This window comes from Buteo buteo, chromosome 29, assembly GCF_964188355.1.
Source record: "Buteo buteo chromosome 29, bButBut1.hap1.1, whole genome shotgun sequence".
NCBI lineage: Eukaryota > Metazoa > Chordata > Aves > Accipitriformes > Accipitridae > Buteo > Buteo buteo.
In genome coordinates this window covers 3,070,661-3,089,416 of record NC_134199.1, presented here as the reverse complement: position 1 = coordinate 3,089,416, position 18,756 = coordinate 3,070,661, and the positions used below count along the sequence as shown (strand labels likewise).

Genomic DNA, 18,756 nt, shown 5'->3' with positions numbered 1-18,756 from the left:
GCGTTCCTGGCTGGCGAGGGTGTTACGTAGCAAAATCCCTCAGCTCTCCCAGGCCAGGGCAAGCTTGTGGTTCTGCTTCGAGTGAATTCGGTGTCATTTGGATGTTGGTCAGCCTGGTTTTGTGGCTCTCCTGGGAGAAAGCAGCCGCAGCTAGGGAATTGGCCATGCACCGAGCATCCTGCCAGGACAGACCCCACTGTCGGGGCTATGGGCGGTTACTGCACACTGCTGTTTTTCAGCAGATAACTCGCATTGATTTGCATAGGCGGCAGCCCTGCGCTGACAGGAAGGAAGATTGAGCGAGACCCACGGTGCAGGAAGGGTTGAAGAGCAAACTGAAAGAAAGAAAAAGCCACCAGGCTGGAAACGGTGGCAGTGGGCGGCTGGGGAAACCAGACCGACATTCCCCAGGTCCTGCCCGGAACATCGCCCTGGCCACTGGGTCCCATCGCCTCCGCAGGTCCCACAGGAGCAGGGCCACCAACCAGAGGGGCTTCCATTTTCTACCTTGAACTGAGCATCCGGGCGAGGAGGAAGCAAAGCTCTGGGGATAAAGGGCTGAGCAGGGGCACGGAAGGGCTGCGTCCTCCCACCACGACGAGGATGGCCTCTTTGCTCTCTTGCTCCCACGCAGACCTGGGGAAGGTGGCACGAGCCCGAGGTAAGGTTTTGGTGGGGCTGATTTTGTTTTGGAAGGGTACGGGGAGAAGGGGAGGCATCACTCAGATCTCCCACATGGGGATGAGCTGCTGCAGACCTCTCGCTGTGATGGCCATGTGAAATGAGTGGCTGGGCCAACACCTGGCAGGGCCAGGAGCTTTTGGGCAGGGGTAACTGGGATGGGCAAGATGTGACTGACTGCCAGCAGCACCCAGCAGAGCAGCCTGGCACGGCACGGCCACTGGTGCTGGCAGGAGCAGTGGTACATGGCGCTGAGCCCTGAGTGATGGAGACGAGCATGGGACCTTGTGGGGGACCTGGCACTTGTCATAAATTCTGTCCCCTTGCCTGCTACTGCCAGCGCAGACACGAAGGCAGCCGCAGCCAGGCTGCCCTGCCTTGCAAAGCTTCCCTGCCTTGTGCAGCATCAGCTTTTGCCCCCATGTTAATGTCATTTAGTGAATTGATTCCACTTCAAAACCATCCAAAGCAATCCCCAATATGTACTGCAAATAGAAATGGATGAGATTAGCGACATACTCACCTGTGGCATGGTGCAAAATTGCACCAAAGTATGAGGTAGCGTCCTGGGTCTGTCAGCTGTCCAAGACCAATGGACCTTGAAACCCAGAGCTGCACCCCCGCATCCCCCTTTGGGAAATGGGCTCAGCACGCCTTCCCGGAGCTCAGCTGGAGGGAACAGCAACACTGAGCTCTCCAAAGCTGCCACTGGTAGCTTCTTCGGCCCTTTTCACTGCAGGGGATCCCCCAGCGCTGTGTAGGACCCAGAGGGGCAGGGAGCAGGTCGAGGTGATGGAGCTCAGTGGGGACATGTGGCCCTGCCCAGTGGCTCTGAACCCAGGCGCCCATGTGGGCAGGGAGCCTGCGGCACGCTGGACTGTGTCAGTGCATTAGGCTTAATCCTGCTGTTATTTAAGCACTCTAAGGTCATTAGGGGCACTATATATCCTATAGGTATGGGACTGCTGGGGAGAGGACCAGCTGGAGCACTGGCTGGGTGCTGTCACCCACTGAGACGTCACCAGTGCCTGAGGTTTGGCTGCCATGTGGAAGGGTTATCTGAGGCCAGATATGGTCATTCAGGGCAGCCTGGGCAGAGCTCGCACAAAGGATGTCCACGTTGCAGGAAAATTTCTTTCTGGAGAACCTGTGGCCGCTTTTCCTGATGCTCTGTAACCCCAGCAAGCTGGGGCTGACCCCAAGCATCAAAGCCCAGCAGGGTGCTGGGGTGAGGTACCACATCCATCAGCATCTCTGCATCCCCCGAGGCCGGTGGATGGGGCTAGCGTTGGTGACAGAGGCAGGCTGGCAGCAGCTCATTCCCAATTTTCACACTGATGTCCTGAGATCCTGTAGGCGAGAAGGGCAGAAGCTGTTTGCAGGGAGAGGATCTGCTTTTCAATCAGCTGCGTGCATGTCCTGGGGACTTGATCAGCTCAGTAAATGCATCATTTTCCATTTGCAACTTGGGAGGTGTAGCAGTACCCTGCAAGAGTTCTTCACTCTGAACTTAGCTTTGTTTTCATCTGTTTGGAATTACCTGTAGATTGATCTTTGCTTTTTCCTGGTGACATTTGGTGTTGGGACTGCTGGCATTCAGCCCGGAGGTCCTTCATGGCTCCTCACCTCTACAGCTTGGTATTTAACTCCCACTGTGTCTGCACCATGTTATTCTGATTGGGGTTTTGGAGAGAAAAAAAAATCCTGGTAGGAGTTAGATTTGGCATAGGGGGTCACTCTGTAATTGCAATAAATTTTGCTAGCATTAAATCGAGACCAAAAAAAATAAGACTGCATGTCAAAGTCATGTGTAAACTCAGATAACTGATCTACCTGCAAATCTTCAAGTTTCATAATTGGGTATCATACAGAAGATACTTCACTGCTTTGCTTAGAACAGAAATCAATAATGTGGAAGCTTTGCAGTTCTGCCAAAGGGTGGCAGCCTGCATCCTGGCTTCAGGATTTGCTCAGCTGAGGCGGATGGCTGGAGATGTTGGCTTGGCAAATGTCTGTGTGCGGCTCACTGACCTCTGAAACGGGATCAGTTCAGGCTGGATATATGGCAGGAGAAATAAATAAAAGCTCTGAGAGTGTGTTGGTAAGGGAGCCTGAGATTCACTGGAGGAAACGCAGTGCGCCAGGAAGTGGTGGGAAGGTCTCGCGGGGCTGGTTTCTCTCCGTTCCTATGTCTGGGGGAGGGAGAGCAGCGGTGAGACGGGTGCTGTGCTGCTGGGGTTCGAGCTGCACCGAGACACATCACCCCAAACTAGAGATGTCTGAGGAACCGGCTGCACTGGCAAACCCCGTGATGATGGGACAGGAAGAAGGCAATGGCCAGGCTGAGGGTTTCTGCATGTTTAGGGGCACAGAGCCACGCTGGAGTGGGCATTTCTCTGCTCCTTCAGGTGCCTGGTTAATGATGCAATTATTAGCTCACATAAAAAGCTTCAAACGTACCTAAATACTGCAGATCAGCCCATTTTCTGATGTTTTCCCTATGTGGGTCCCTGTAGCCATCCATGAGCTCTTGCCCAGCACTTTGGTGCCCATCTAGACTAGGCGCCCTTTGGCCCTGAACCCAGCGTAGCTGGGTCCCCAGGGCTCTGCTAGCCGAAGAGCCCTGGCAGAGGTGCCAACCGGTGTCCCCTGATGCTGCCCACAGATCTGCCCATGAGCCCCTGCGTGGCGACAACCACAAATTTCTGTCTGCTGAGCGTTGCAGCCCGAAGCGGCCACGGTGCTGCTAGCGGTGGCTGCACCAGCTCCTGGCACAGGACGGTCCCAAGTCCTCAGCAGATTCCCAAAGCACAGGGTGATGGATCTGTCTAGCAGGGAATGGCTGCCATGTGAAAACCAAAACCACATCCTGACAGGAGGAAGATCTGAGAGGCTGGGTAGAGCACAGAGGCGGTAACTATCTGTTATCTCCAGCCACCTTCATGCTGTGGCCATCCCCAGACTGTCCCTTAATCTCAGATCCCCTGGCAAGCGTCTTTTGGTCCATGTTGGACTTCCAGGATCAAAAGCGCATGTACGTAATTCAAGTCAGAGATCAGCAGAAGCGCCTATGTCTAGGTCCATGTTTTCCAGTGTTGATGCCAGGCAGTTTAGATCTTGGAGCAGGACATACAGTGATGAAAAATGCAGTTGCTGTTTGGTAGAGGGCTGTCTGTGCGGGTGGTCAGGGACCTTCCAGCACGGTGGTTGTCGCTCCCAGGCACTGATGGATTTTGGGCACAGACCCTCTGCTAACAGGCGTGGTGGGACGTGGGGATGGTGGACATCGGACTGAAGCTGCTAAGCAGGATACATCAGTGTTGACTGGACATCCTCAGATGGGAGGATTTTCACCTGGGCTGGGCTCTTGGACCACACCAGCCAAAAAAAAGGTTAATGCCAAGTTCTTGCCACAAAATCCCCCATTTCCCTCCCTGGTGCTTGCAGACAGCATTCATCAGTTCACCTGGGAAGCCTCCTGCCCTCCAGCTTCTTATCCCAGTGCCCCCAGGGACGTGGGCAGCAAGGCAGGGCAGATACAAACCATCGCTGGATCACTGCTTCTCTGGCTGCTGGTGGGGCAGGGACAAGCACTCGTTCCTGTTTGATCCCAGCCAAGTGATAGCTGCAAATCCAGGGCTGAGCTCCGTGCATGCAGGATGGATGTGGATGCCGCTTTCTAGTCTCAGGCACGGGGGAGTACGGCACTTCCAGAAGATGACTGATCCCAGCAGCCTTGGGATGGGCTGGGTCGCATCCTGGAAACACCTTGGATCTCTGTAGGGGTTATAGAGATTGGCTTGGAGTAGCCTCTACCCTTCAGACTACTGTAAGAGTAGATAACGCCCTTCACCCTCCTAGGATGCAGGCTTCAGCATCACTGGGTGGTCCTAGAGCTGCACCTGAAACTTTTCTACTGCAAGCAGAAAAAAATGCAGCCGCTGCATTATTTCTTCTCCTGCTTTATGTCTTCAGCTGCTTTATTCTCCCAGTCAGATACTTTCACACAAGCTGACCCAGGGCTGCTGGTTTCCAGCAGTGGGATCACATTTTGAAGTAGTACTGGAGGACACCATCAAATAATCTCTGGTGTTAGAGCAGGCTTCCCCCCATCAAAGGGCTTTTTCTCACCAGCCGCGTTTCAGAGGAAAGCCTGCAGGAAACATCGCTGCAAGCAGCAAAACCCCCTTTCATTTTGGCTGTGTTCTTGGTCACACAGCAAAGATGAGACACCTGGGGACTGCTTCATGCAAAGACTTAATTGAACTTTCCAGGCCACTTAGAGACAAGAACACATCAATGGGTGAAAATTTTGCTGTGAATGGCTCAGCCAGCTCCTGTAATTGATATTATCTTAATTGACTAAGCCACTGCCTGGGGGATGAAGAGCCTGGCGAGCTGCTGCCGCAGCCCTGCTGCTCCCTGTATGGAGAAAAGGGCTTTGCTGTGAGGCCACCATCACTGCCAGGCAGAGCGTGGACCTCTGCCACCTCTGAAACCAGGGGGTCAGAGCTGGGCAGCCAAGAAAGAGCTGAAAGACTCCACGTTTCCTTCCTGGAGGGAAAGGTTGTGGGTTCAGACCCAGCAACAACAGCAGCCCTCAGCCCTATGAGGGCTTGTCCAAGCCACATGTGAAACCATCTGGGCAGGTGGGGATGGGCTTTGTCACCCAGCGCCTCTCAGACACTTACCCCGCTTCGTAGGACATGCCACAAAGGGGTCTCAATGACAGATCTAGCCAGTGGGGTCTATGAGGGACTCAACCCTGGGAGATGCTGCGTCTGGTCCTTCCTCCTGCAGACTGGTCGCCGTCCGCACAGCTGGGCTGCTGCTGGTGGCTGAGCCCTTGCGTCTTCTGGTGGGAGAAATAAACCTCAGCATGGATCTCCTAGCAGGAGGATGAACAGAAGAGCCTGCAAAAGAGATGTTCCAAGCATCTTAACCTTGCACCATGGACCAGAAACTCTACCAAGTTTCCCTGGTCAAGCCACATTTGTGCTTTCTCCCTGGAAGAGGTTGGGTTTGACCAAAGAAAGTGAGTGTTACCTGTACCTGTTGGTGAGGCTGCATTGAAGCCCCCACGGTGCCCACGTCCTCCTCAGGAGTCGGTTTGGGCAAAGGCAACACTGCCTGTGGGCAGCGACCTCCTTGCAGTGCCTCTGACAGGTACATCTGGGGGTGATCGCATGGATCTAGAGCATCCTGTAGGCCAGGTGGAGGTGAGGAAATGGTACTGTGCCAGGACACAGACCAGGGCACTGGGACACTGTGTTCACATTGTTGCCGTGATCAGACAGCACCTGGGGCTGAGATGTTCCCACTTGGACACGGCCAGCTCCTGGAGATGATTTTGGGGCTGGTGGAGAGGCCATCTGCTAACATAGGTGAAGCTGGGAGCACTCTCAGGCATGGAGGTATTTCCCTCTCCACCTCTGCTCAAAAAACAATTGGACTCAGTGAGTGGATACACTTCTTAAAAATAAAACATCAAACCCTCAGCATGGTTTGGCAGCAGCCAAGGGGGAGGGAGCAGGTAGATGCTCCTTCTCCAGGCAATGATTCACCAGTGCTGTGAAAAGTCGAGCGACTACAGAGCTCTGCAACAGGATGTGGTGTTGGCCACGCTCAGCAAGCCCTGACGGAAGCTCTGGACGGAGGCGAGGTGGGTTCGAAACTGAAACGGGCCCTTCATTGCTCTGCCTGCTGCCCCACAACTTCCTTGACAACACAGAGAAGGACAACGCAGGAGGGGTTCACAGCCCCTCTGGTGACAGTCGTGGCACTCAGGCGCTCACTGGGTGACCTGTGGATGGCACAGGGGCATCGTCAAGGCAATTAATGCAATTGTTTTGCTAGAGAAAGGCTCCGGCATGAGTGGTGGTGGTGAAGGTACCAGGTTTGTGGCACATGAGGTCTGGGGCAAAGATGCTGCAGCATGATGGTCCCGGCTCTGCCCCTGCCAGGTCCACTGCACCGGGGACTCTGGTCTTAGTCAAAAGCTGATGAATGGGCCCTTGGCTCAACCACAGTCAGTACCACGTTAACTCAAGGTGTGCTCCCTCCCATGTTGCTCCCGATGCTTTTCCTCTTCTTCCACCAGGAACATGGATAAAGGCTGAGGAGCCTCGACTGGTGCTGTGAGCAGGCTGGGGGGGACGTGGGGCGGTCCATGGGACAGCTGTGCTGCTGCCAACACAGCACTCCTCACCCAGGGATCACCCATGTCACGGGAAGCCTCTGATGGAAGGTGAGTGGTGGCTGGACAGCTGGGCATCCATCATCTCAGTGGAGTTTCGGATTAAAAAATGGGACAAGGTCACGCACCGAGGTGCGAGGGTTAACAGCAGTTCCTAGTCCAAGGGCTTGGGGACCGCTGTGCTCGCACAGGGGGAACGGCTGTCTCCAAAGATAAATAATCTTGCTCAGACTTTTATCTCTGCATGGGCTTGGTTTCCAGGAGGAAATGTGATTTCATGATTGCATTCTTCAGTTTATTTGACTCCAGTTTCAATAGCTGCTGCCTTGACCAAGCAGCTCCTCACAAAACAGCCTGCCACAGCTTTGGGATGGCATCATCTCAAGGAGGACTTTGGCAGGTTTCTCTGGAGGGCTCTAGTTTACCCCCTGCCACCTTCAGAGTCAGATGAGGTCCTCCACTGCTGCCTTTCCCATCACCCCTGGGGAACATGCCCAGGGCTTGTTCAAGACCTAACTCTCCTGCTCTCCTCTCTCACAGAGGCTTGGATCAACCGCTACCGCAAGCAGCTGTTGAGGTCCATCTCACCGCAGTTCCTGGAGGAGATCATCTGCTACCTGCGGAGGCTGGACCTCCTCACGGCGGAGGAGGCCGGCCGGGCGCAGGAGGCGAGCTCCCTGCCCGAGAAGGTGAGGGCAGTGGTGGATGTCCTGGCTGGCAAGGGCAGCTACGCCTCCCAGTCCCTGCAGACCTTCATCGAGACCACCAATTCCCAGCTCTACCTTCACATCACTGTCTATGGTAGGCAGTCCACTTTGGACCCAATGAGGGGTGTCTGCACACATGTCCTGGCTGTGGGCGCTTGCTGGAGCACCCCAAGATGCGCACAGAGCTGGGCAGTGTTGACAGCTCCGATGGGGGTGTCTGTGCAAGTGATGATGCTATCTCAGGGTCTCCACTGGGGAAGGACACAGCCAGGGGATGACAAGCGTTCTCTGCCAGGTTTGAGGTACCTTCATCCAGGCCCCTCGTTGCCCTCAGCACACTTCTCTGGGTAGCCTGAGGAACCTTTAATGTCCTCAGTGTCCTGATCACACCAGTCACTCCCAGCAGCTGGGCTGGGAACAGGGGGACAGCAGGAGGAGGACGGCTGGGAATCCCTGACCCCATCCATTGATGGCCACCCCAACTTCAGGCTCTCCTTGCAACCCTCTTGCCAGGAGAGGTTTCCCAGGTTTCCCTCCTGGTTGGAAGGTTCCAACCTTGGTTGGTGTCTGCTCTGAATCTCTCACAGCACCATCCCCTGCTTGTCCAGCCTTTGCTGGAGGCTTTAAATACGCTATACCAGGGGTCGTGGTACCTGAGCCAGGTGAGCAGGAAAGGTCCAGAGATGGTGACCAGGTTCAGCTACGAGTCCAACTCATTAGACAAGTCCATGGTTATGAGACAAGGCTGAGGTCAAAGCCAGGAAGTCAATCCAGAGGTCAGGATCAGGTCCAGTGAGGGCAACCAAGTTCAGACACAGTCCAGTGCTCACCAGGCAAGTGTAGAACGATGAGGTCCAAGATCAAGGTCCAGATCAACGAGGTCCATAGCAGGCACAGGCACGATGGTGTTGTAGGCAAGTACTCCTACAACATAGCTTAGGCAGGGGCTGAAGGCCCAGGGCTGAGCTTAAATGGGCTCCTGGACTGATGGGTGAGGCTGGGCAGGACCATTTAAGCCTATTAGTGCCCTCCAGGCCCTGGCACATCCCCTCTGCATGGGCACAACAGAAAAGTGAAGCAGCATCTCTCATTTGCGTTTGTGGTTACCATCCTCCTCCTCATGCCCTTGTTTCATTTCTCGCTGTGCAGAACCCATGGTGCAGAAGCACCTGGAGAGCCTCCAAAGCTACTATGGGAATGGCTTGGAGACGGGTCCCCTCCAGCGACTCACGAACCTACTGCTGGTGGAAGGCTTGACTGACATCCAGCAGAAGGAGCATGACATCCTGCAGATTGAAACCACCAAAGGCTTACGAAATGTATCGAAGAGCATCCCTCTGGAGAAGCTCTTCCTGCCTCTCTCCAAGGTCAGCATCCCACCTCGGATCTCTGTCACCATCGGAGTGGCTGGGATTGGCAAAAGCACACTGGTGAAGCTGTTTGTCTACACCTGGGCAAAGGGGGAGATCAACAGGGACATCATCTTTGTGCTGCCCCTCACCTTCCGGGAGCTCAACACCTACGAGAAGCTCTCTGCTGAGAGGCTCATCTGCTCGGCATTCCCTCACATCACTGAGCCAAACTGCATCTCGGCAGGCGCCGCCAGGACCCTGCTGATCCTCGATGGCTTGGATGAGTTCAAGACTCCTTTGGATTTTTCCAACACGGTAGTATGCACCGATCCCAAAAAGGAGATCCAAGTGGACAACCTGATCACCAACATCATACGTGGCAACCTGCTGCAGGAGGCTTCTGTCTGGGTCACATCGCGGCCAACCGCAGCCAGCCAAATCCCTGGTGGGCTTGTTGACCGGATGACGGAAATACGAGGTTTTGGAGCTGCAGAGATGCAGGACTTCTTGGACCAGATGTTCCTTGACAACAGAGACCTATCTGGCCAAGTCCTGCGTCACATCAGGGCTAACAGGCCGTTACACGTCATGTGCACCGTTCCTGGCTTTTGCTGGATTTCTGGCTCCTCAATCGGTTATTACCTAAAAAATAGCACTGATCAATTCCAAGAAACAACTGTTGTCCCCAAGACCCTATCAGAAATCTACTCCTATTATTTTAAAATGGCTCTGAGCAGTGACTGGCCAGAAAAACCAAAAGAAACACTCAGGATTGAGCAGGCTATGAACAACAGCAAGAAGATGGTGGGCAGCCTGGGCAGACTGGCCTTCTATGGGCTGGTCAAAAAGAAATATGTGTTTTATGAGCAGGACATGAAGGCGTACGGCATTGACCTTTCCTTGCTGCAGAGCAGCTTGTGCAGTCGCCTCCTACTCAAAGAAGAGATGCAGTCCTTCACAGCCTACTACTTCTCCCACTTAACCATACAGGAGTTTCTAGCAGCTATTTATTATTACACGGCTGCAAAGCGGGCAATATTCGACCTCTTCACGGAGAGTGGGATGTCCTGGCCCAAGTTGGGTTTCCTCAACCACTTCAAGAGTGCTGTTCAGAGGTCGCTGCAGGCAGAAGACAGGCATCTGGACATCTTTGTGCGTTTTCTGTCTGGGCTCCTCTCCCCGCAGGTGAACAAGCTGCTCTCTGGATGGCTGCTGGTGAAGGACGAGCACAACAGCTTCAGGAGCCAAGCGATCAACTTCCTCCAGGGCTGCCTGAACACCGACTACATCATCTCCTCGCGGACGGTGAATACCATGCACTGCCTGTATGAAATTCAGCACACGGAGATTGCTAAGACTGTGGAAGAAGCAATGAAGAACGAGAGCTTGGCCGGGATGCTCACCCCTGTGAACTGCTCTGCCCTGGCTTATCTCCTGCAGGTCTCTGATGTCTGTGTGGAGGAGACGAACCTCTCCAACTGCCTCACCTACAACATCTGTAAGAGCCTGCTCTCCCAGCTCCTCTTCTGCCACAACCTCAGGTGAGTCCTGGTCAGATTGCACCAGGAGAAGCAACCAGGGACACCGGGCTGTGACTCAAAATCCTGGGTGTCGATGGGAGACATGGGCCCACCAACATTGTCCATCAGCAGGGAGCTGCCCTGGGAATGGCACTGGGTCTGCTCTGCTTCTGTGCTTCAGTTTTTCCACCTGTGATGGGCAGATGTCACAGGAGAGTAGTCCTTTCTCCACTTTGTTCTCCAAATGCTTGCTTTTGCTCTTTCCTTGTATCTTCTCCAGGCTGGACAATAATCAGTTTAAGGACAATGTGATGGAGCTGCTGGGCAGTGTGCTGAGTGTGAAGGACTGCCAGATCCAGAAGCTCAGGTAGGACCTGGCCCAGGGCAGACAGGCTGTTCCTGGGGATGCAGCATGGAGCTGTGGGCACCTCAAAACCAGGGTGAGGGTCCTCCAGAACATCTCTCTCACTGGCTCCCCAGGGTGCCTGGTGACAAGGACAGCCTTATGCGATCTCTTGCACCCAGGCACAGTGACCTTACCCACCGTGTCCTCGCGGTGGCTGGGCAGGCTGTCTCACCCAGTCTTCCTGGGACCGCTACCTCCTCGCTGTTCCTAAAAATTTGTGTAGAAATCCATGGGTTATCCCAATAAACTGCTTCCCAAAGTCGTGGCTGTTTGCTGGACACCCAAGGTACTGCACGGAGCATCTGACATATGGAGGGGACAGGCTCCCGACCCCCATGCAGGGAGATGCCTCGCCCCAGACATATGGTCCCCACTTTTGCCACCTCCCTGCCCTTCTTTGTGGCTGCACATAGAGTCCCCCATGCTGTGATCTGAGCTCCCTTTTCATGAAACAAATGAATTTTAAGTCTAGAAACTTCCCTTCTACCCTGTCCTTGCAATCCCCTGCCTGGTGTCCACCCCAGGAGAGCAAACCTTGGAGCATCCACCACTTTGCATCGTTGTACCATGAACCAAGTGCTCCTCATGGCTTTCCTCTGCTCACCCATCCCAGCTTTGTCCTGGGACATGCCAGGGGCTGCAAAAACCTCTTTCTCCCCCTGAAAAACACCCAATGTTTATTTTTCTGGGCAGCTTGGCAGAAAATCAGATCAGCAATAAGGGAACCAAAGCGCTGGCCAGGTCGCTGATGGTGAACAGGAGCCTGACGGTGCTGGAGTAAGTGTTCCCCCTTTACCAGCTCCTGCCATGCATGCATTCCCCACTGGGAACCATGCCCATGGCTGCAGCAGGGCTGGATCCCACCTCACCTGACTGAGCTGGGGAAGATCTCCAGCCCCCAAAGCCACCACTGCTCAAGAGGTGCGAGCTGCTGGCCTGATGTCCCACCTCAGCAGTGCCTGGGATGGTTCCACCTGGAGGCATTTGGCTTAAAGTGGGCACATCCCGCTCTGGTTTTGCTAACCTTGGCTTTTCTGCCTGTCTTGCCCCAGCCTGCGAAGCAACTCCATCGGCCCCACTGGAGCAAAAGCACTGGCTGATGCGCTGAAAAAAAATCAAGTCCTGCTCTCCCTGAAGTAAGTCTCAACTTCTGCAGCACCTCTGAGAGCAGATCCCCAGGACAAGCCCCGCCAGCCCTCTCCTGTCCCATTGAGGTTTTCCCTGCCTCAAGGGCCAGCAGGTGGGGAGACCTTGGGCGCAACCTGGTTTGGTTGAGCCGGGCAGCAAGCATGAGTGCAGCCAGCAGAGACCCGGTGACCGGGGCAGCCCTGGGCCAGAGATGTTGGGACCCTCCTGCCTCTCAGCTTCAGTGGGTCCAGGTTGAAGTTGAGGTCGAGGTCCATCCCTTGCATGGGAGCTCACAGGCTGCTAGTGCACAGGAGGAGGCATCTCCCATGGGAGAGGAGGGAGGGAGACCCCCAGGTAGGGATGCTCAGGGGTCAGACACGCTTCTCACGCCAGGGATGGGGGAAGCAAATGCCAGGGCAGGCAACCACCACCCTGCATGGCGCCTCGCCCCGCTACAGGGGCTGCCACGCACGCCTTCGCTTCTCTCTCCTTGCAGCCTGCAGCACAACACCATCAAGGAGGATGGTGCCACTTTCCTGGCCGAGGCCCTGTTGACCAACCACAGGCTGACAACCCTGCAGTGAGTGATCGGGACCTGCTGTCCCCCCCTCCCAGCCACCCAGCAGACCGACGTGCCACCGATGGGGACGTGGCACCTGACATTCATGGGTGCCTTCCTCACCTTTGCAGCCTGCAGAAAAATGCCATCGGAGCCCGCGGTGCCAGGAAAATAGCGGACGCACTGAAACAGAACTGCAGCCTGAAGGAGCTGACGTAAGAGCAGCATGAGGTGGAGGGATGGCGACGCCAGCGCCACATCTCCCAGGATCTGCGGGCAGGATTGGTGGGCAGGGGGCTTGGCCATGCGACGCAGGTGGGATAGACTCTGCTAGCTTTGGCCAAGGGGGTTGGCGTGGGTGGAGGGGGACAAGGACCACAGCGCTGCTTTCGGAGTGACCCTGCAGAGATTCTCTTCATATCTCTGGGAATGCAGGGAGCCACGTAAAGAACTGAGAGCCCAAGTCTTCCCTCCAGCAGAGGCAAGTGGCAGGTCTCCAGGCCCTGTGGATACATTAAAAGTTAGTTCAGGTCAAAACCAACACACGAGAACAGAAGTGTATGTAGGTTGGAAGTAAGACCACAGCAATTTCATGCTTATTGCTGAAGCAGAAAGAGCCTGGGGGAGATAAATCTTTTGCCAGCAGATCTAAGCCAGTTGCAACATGGCCGCGGGTAACACCTGCTCTTCCTCTTGTGTCTTAGACTCTCCAGCAACTCAGTAGGAGACAACGGCTCGGTTGCCTTGGCCGAAGCTCTGAAGGTGAACCACAGTCTGCAAAACCTCGAGTAAGTCCCCCCTCTGTGCCTGGTCTCCTGCTTGCCCAACAGAGCCCAGCCTCCTCACTCCAGCAACACCTCCCCCCCTACCTCGGCTGCCCCAAAGTGCCGGCAAAGCCTGTCACCTCTGCTTAGTGGGGCCAGTGCTGCCATGGCGAGCAGGAGATGCTGATCCTGGCCTGGCTGCTCCCAAAGTTGGTCCTTTAGCTGCAGCTCCCCACTGTCTCCCATGGCTGGGAGATGCCCCTTTCTCAGTAAAACAGGCAAACGGGCACTTTTCACCCCAAACACGACCACACAGCCTACCTGCAATGCCAAGACTGGCCCATCCTCAGACCTTCCCCTCTTTGTCTCAGTCTCCAGAGCAACTCCATCAGCAGCGCTGGGGTCACTGCGCTGACAGCAGCTCTCTCCTCCAACAAGGGACTCATCAACCTCAAGTAAGTGACAATCCCTCCGGCCACCCCAGCCAAAAGCTGCTACTGGGACACGGGATGCGAGAAGTTTTCCTTGTCCCTGGTTGTTTCCACAAGTGCTCTGGGATGCTGATAGCAGCCTCTGTCCCTCCTCCAGCTGCAACCATCTTCTCTCCATGATTAGCTTTCTCCCCTTGGGACAATATCGGTTCAGCCATGTCTCACAATGAAAGGATGGCAGCAGGGATGGGAGGCTGGGAAAAAGCCCTGATGGGCCATGGGTGCCCACAGCTGTAGGATGCACAGGGAGTGGAGATGCAGATGGGGATGCAGATGCTGATGGAGATGCTGCTGCTGGTGGAGATGCAGGGAATGGAGATGCAGATGCTGATGGAGATGCAGGGAATGGAGAGGCAGATGCTGATGGGGATGCAGATGCTGATGGAGATGCAAGTCAGACAGACTGCTGTCCTAATAGATGGTCTCAGCCCCAGAGTGGGGGGGCAAGGAGGGCTGTGGTGGAGCAGCTGATGCCCTGCCTCAGACACTCCTCCCCAGCTCCATGTCTTTTCCCAGCCTGCGGGAGAACTCCATCAGCAAGGAGGGGGGCCCAGCCATCGCCCGTGCCCTGCGGACCAACAGCACCCTCAGGAAGCTGGAGTAAGTCCCACGGGCCCCAGGAGGGCACCCATGCTGCTGCACGGTGTCGCTGGAGTTGTCCCAAACTCTGCATGTGTGACTTACATTCTCTGTCCCTTGCCTCTAGCTTAGCGGCGAACCTGCTGTACGATGAAGGTGGCAAGGCCATCGCTTTAGCGATGAAAGAGAACCGGGCGCTTACGTCCCTCCAGTAAGTTTCCCCTTGGACCTGCCTTGGTTTGAAGCCCCTTGCGTGGATGCAGGGCAGGGACACTGCTCCTGGGCCTCAGCCCTGCCAGGCTGTGAGAGTGGCTTCCCTGGGTCACCCTTCCATGGGAGCTGTGCTGTGCCATCCCGGATGGATCCATGGCACAGGGGTCATCTCCCTGGATGGGAGCAGATGGGTGCTAAGCTTGGAGGGATTGGGGCATCCTCACAGCCTCAGGCTTCACCTCCCGTTTTCTCCTGTTTGCAGCTTGCAGTGGAACTTCATCCAGGCAAAAGCTGCCACAGCCCTGGCACAAGCACTACAGTTCAACAGCAGCCTGGCCAGCCTCGAGTAAGTGGGGACGCTGGAGGGCAGGTCCTGGGCAGCGTCTTCCTTCTGGGACCTGCCCATGGACTCTGTCCTCTGCTCCAGGGGAGGTGGCTTTGCCTGCTGCCTCCTCCATGCGCTCCAGCCCATCCTGTGTCCCCATTGCACGTCCCTGGCTGGGGATGCTGTAAGTGCATGGTGGCCCGGGACCCCCCAAGCCGTTTGGGAAAGCCTGACACACTGTGCCCTGTGCTCGCTGCCCCTCTCCCTGCTCCTGGGTGGCTGGGCTGTGGGCAGACGCAGCACTTGCGTGTCAGCTTGCAGGAGAATGCCATCGGAGACGAGGGAATGGTCGCCCTCTCCGCCGCACTGAAGGTCAACACAACACTGGCAGATCTTCAGTGAGTATCCAGGCTGTGGCAGGGCCGTGGCGTTGCAGCCTGTCTAATTAGCACACCATGGCTACCTCACAACGTGTGCTGAAGGGTCCTTGTTCTCTTGCAGCCTGCAAGTGGCTTCAGTTGGCGTGGCTGGTGCCCAAGCCCTGGCAGAAGCCTTGATGGTCAACAAGAGCCTGCAGATCCTAGAGTAAGTGCTTGGTGGGGCCACTGAGTCCCCATGGCTGTGACAACACTCCCTGGGGGTGTCCGAGACCCTGGTCCTTAGCTCAGCACTGCTTCCACCCTTGCATTGTGTCCTACCAGACTTGGCTTGCCTTGTCCCTTGACTTGCTGATGTGGGGCCAACTCTCCCACCTCCTCCTCTCGCCCATGGAGAGCACAGGGCCATCCCAGGCTGTCCTTCCTCACCGCTTTGCCTTTCTTCACAGCTTGCGGGGAAACTCCATCGGTGTGGCAGGGGCCAAGGCGATGGCCAATGCGCTGAAGGTGAACCGCAGCCTCCGCCGACTCAAGTAAGTATCCCGCTCCCTGGGGTAAGCCAGAAAGAGCCTTTCCAGACCTTCCTGGAGGGAACAGCATGGGGACGGCCAGGCCAGCAGCTCTCAGTAGGGCAAACTCCTGAGCTGGTGGCTTTTCCCAATGCCCACGCCCACGGCGTGCATTCCCTCCTGGTGGGCATGTCTCCCTGGCCAGTGCTTTCTGACCCTCCCACCTCCTGCAGCCTGCAGGAAAACTCCCTGGGCATGGACGGAGCCATCTGCATCGCCACCGCTCTGAAGGGCAACCACGGCCTCACCTACGTGAAGTAAGTGGCCGCCGCGCTGGATGGTAAGGCAGGGATGGGGGAGACCACAGGAACCATCCAGGGACCTTCCCCACCGCTGGCACTGCCTGTTCCTGGCTGCCCTACAGGGACCTCCCCGATGGGCCAGGGGGCAAGGGTGCCCTGTGCTTCTCCTGGCGTGACAGCCACCACACCCGCACAACTCCAGACCCCACAGCTCCTCTCCAGGGATGCCTCTGGGGCAAAGAACCACCCCAAAAGCCAAATAGTCTCCAAAATATCACAGGGACAGACTGGCTCAGCCCCTTCAGCTTTTCACCTGGCTGCCTCTGGGCTCTCAAACCCAGAGTCCTCTTTGACCAGGGTCCCAGCAAGAGCTCCTGGATGGCATGGGGAGGGTGCAGATGATGCTGGTGCAAAGCTGGGGACCATCTCTTCTACCCACCAAGGATCCTGCTCTGCCTCATGTCCAAGCCTGAACTGAACTTCTCTTTGCTCCCAGCCTGCAGGGGAACCGCATTGGCCAGTCGGGAGCCAAGATGATCTCCGACGCTATCCGGACAAACTCACCCGACTGTGTCGTGGACGTGTGAGGGTGCCTGGCCACAGCGAGGAGGTGGCCCGGTGGGTCCCTTTGGCCGGCGTGCCTCCGCAGGGAGCTGCTTGGCCCTCTGCCTGCCCGTCTTAGGGAGGAGAGCTGGGGCAAGGAGAGCTCCTGAGCTCCCTGGCACAGCCCAGGAGGACCTAGAGCCTCCGGATCAGCAGTGCAGGAGGATCAAGACTTGCTAGTGTTGAAAGCTGAGGGACGTATGCCCATATCCCTGTTCATCCAGGCCCTGGGGGAGCTTCAAGGAATGGGTGAAATGCAAAAAGGAGAGAGGAGGGGGAAGATCCCACATGCCAGCCCCTCTCATTTTCGTGACTTACCTGCCACCACTGGCAGCAGCGACCCCTCCTGTGATCTCCGTGGGGTTACAGCGCTGTGCTCAGACCCTGCCCCAGACTGGGCGCATCCTAACCACCCCGGAGCTCTGCTCTTGTCCTAGCCTGAGTCGCTGGGGGCAAACATTGCAGAACCCCAGCGGGGGCTCCAGGGCTCTGCTCCCAGCGCCAGCTCTTCTCTCTCTACTTCTGGCAAGGATCCCAGGGTGAAACTCAGGCAGGATTCACAGCAGCCCCTTCTCACCTAGCAAAATACAGCCCAGTCCTGCAGGCTCCCCTTGAAATCCCAGACAAAAACAAGAGGTTTGCTGTGTCCTTGCTCAGATGGGAGCGGTGCTTTGGACCTTGGCACTTCAGAGCAGGGTCCTAGGCAGTGAGTGCAACCTGTGCTGTTTGCCATGCCCTTCATAACAGGTTGGTGCTGGTCAAGCATGCCTGAAGTGTTTGGTAGTGCTGTTCTCTATCAGAGACAGGCATCCCAAGACATGGGAGTGGAACCATCTAGAAAGACTTTGGGAAATAAAGAGCCCTGAGGATAATGGGAGGAGGAGCGGGAGGGTGAATGTAAGAGGAACAGCACTGCACAAGGATGGGCCGTCTCCAGCATACATGTCTTGGTGATACAGTGGGACTGCCTTATCACAAAGTTCTGCCTCTTGAGTTCAGGCTGGACTTCTTGGGTCTCCTGCTGTTGTCATTGGTGACAAGTTGTGTGACCTTTGGATGCATCTTCCCGACATCCCAGCAGCAGGCAGAGTCTGTCCCTAGCAGTCACCTGTTGGGCAGGTGGCTGCTGAAAGCAGAGGTGCCAGGTAATGCCTTCATGTGCGTGGCAGAGACCCAGTGACTCTCCAAAAGGTGCCAGGTTTGCAGGTGGACCAGTAGCCAAACTATGCAACCCCACCAGAGCCCCCTCCAGCCACTGCCCCCTCTCCCCACTCCATCCCAGCCGGAGCCCACACCGAGACACACTGCTGCTGCACTCGGGGCAGTAAGCGACTGCTCCAGGGACCTTGGTGGGCTGATCCTGGAGAAACGCTGGGCTGAGCTGTGCGTTATGTACATACTTGGAAATAAATTGGTTGCTAGCTGAGAAGATGCCTTGTGCTGTCTTCCTCTCTTGCATTACATTACATTCGGAGTGCACTGTGCTCTGCTGCCCTGGCTGCAGACCTCACCCCCTATAGTGGTGTGACGAGAGAGCTCATGGCTTCTTCCGTGAGGTGTCAGGGGCTGGGGGATGCTCTCCAACAGGATACAGTGATGCTGAGTGATTTAAGTCCTACCTCTTTCACCATTATTTCAGGGCAGACTGAAGCTCTGGTCCAGCTCTGCCCAAAGCCTGTGCCTAACACCAAGGGAGAGAGCGATCAACAACCCCAAGCCAGCTCCCATGCCCTGGAGCTCCAGAAAACAGGGGGTTAACAACAATTTGAAATATATTTAATCTATCTGTCTGGATATGCACATACCTAGCTATACACAAACACTTCTGAGCTGAAAGCTTGAGTGCTCAGAGGCTGCATTTGCACTGGCACTGGGCGGGAGGGGGGTGGCTGCTAATGGTGCTGCAGCTGCAAGGCAAACCGTGGCTACCCTAAAACCTGGCCGGCTGTGCTGAAAGGCTAGGTGGCAGTGCTGCCTGAAGAGGCTCTGGTTCTGTGCACACAAGGTATTAAGTCAGCCTTCCACTGTGGCCTACAATATCGGA

At 55.9% G+C, this 18,756-nt stretch overlaps 1 protein-coding gene across 1 annotated transcript; it reads left to right on the top strand.

Moving 5' to 3' along the window:
• Nucleotides 1-312: 312 nt before the first annotated feature.
• Nucleotides 313-17,627, top strand: NLRC3 (NLR family CARD domain containing 3). The gene is made up of 19 exons (XM_075059310.1): nucleotides 313-661; nucleotides 6,782-6,928; nucleotides 7,418-7,678; nucleotides 8,734-10,477; nucleotides 10,737-10,823; nucleotides 11,556-11,639; nucleotides 11,915-11,998; nucleotides 12,487-12,570; nucleotides 12,681-12,764; nucleotides 13,254-13,337; nucleotides 13,685-13,768; nucleotides 14,321-14,404; nucleotides 14,511-14,594; nucleotides 14,859-14,942; nucleotides 15,236-15,319; nucleotides 15,423-15,506; nucleotides 15,748-15,831; nucleotides 16,041-16,124; nucleotides 16,606-17,627. Exons 2-19 carry the CDS (start codon nucleotides 6,922-6,924, stop codon nucleotides 16,694-16,696), a joined length of 3,282 nt encoding a protein of 1,093 aa, XP_074915411.1. The 5' UTR covers nucleotides 313-661; nucleotides 6,782-6,921; the 3' UTR covers nucleotides 16,697-17,627.
• The last annotated feature ends 1,129 nt before the right edge of the window (nucleotides 17,628-18,756 follow it).

Bases quoted from the DNA above. Each gene is read 5' to 3' on its own strand.
- NLRC3 (XM_075059310.1), top strand. The intron at 11,999-12,486 runs GTAAGTCTCAAC...CTCTCCTTGCAG, and splicing joins CAAGTCCTGCTCTCCCTGAA to CCTGCAGCACAACACCATCA. The intron at 14,405-14,510 runs GTAAGTCCCACG...CCTTGCCTCTAG, and splicing joins AGCACCCTCAGGAAGCTGGA to CTTAGCGGCGAACCTGCTGT.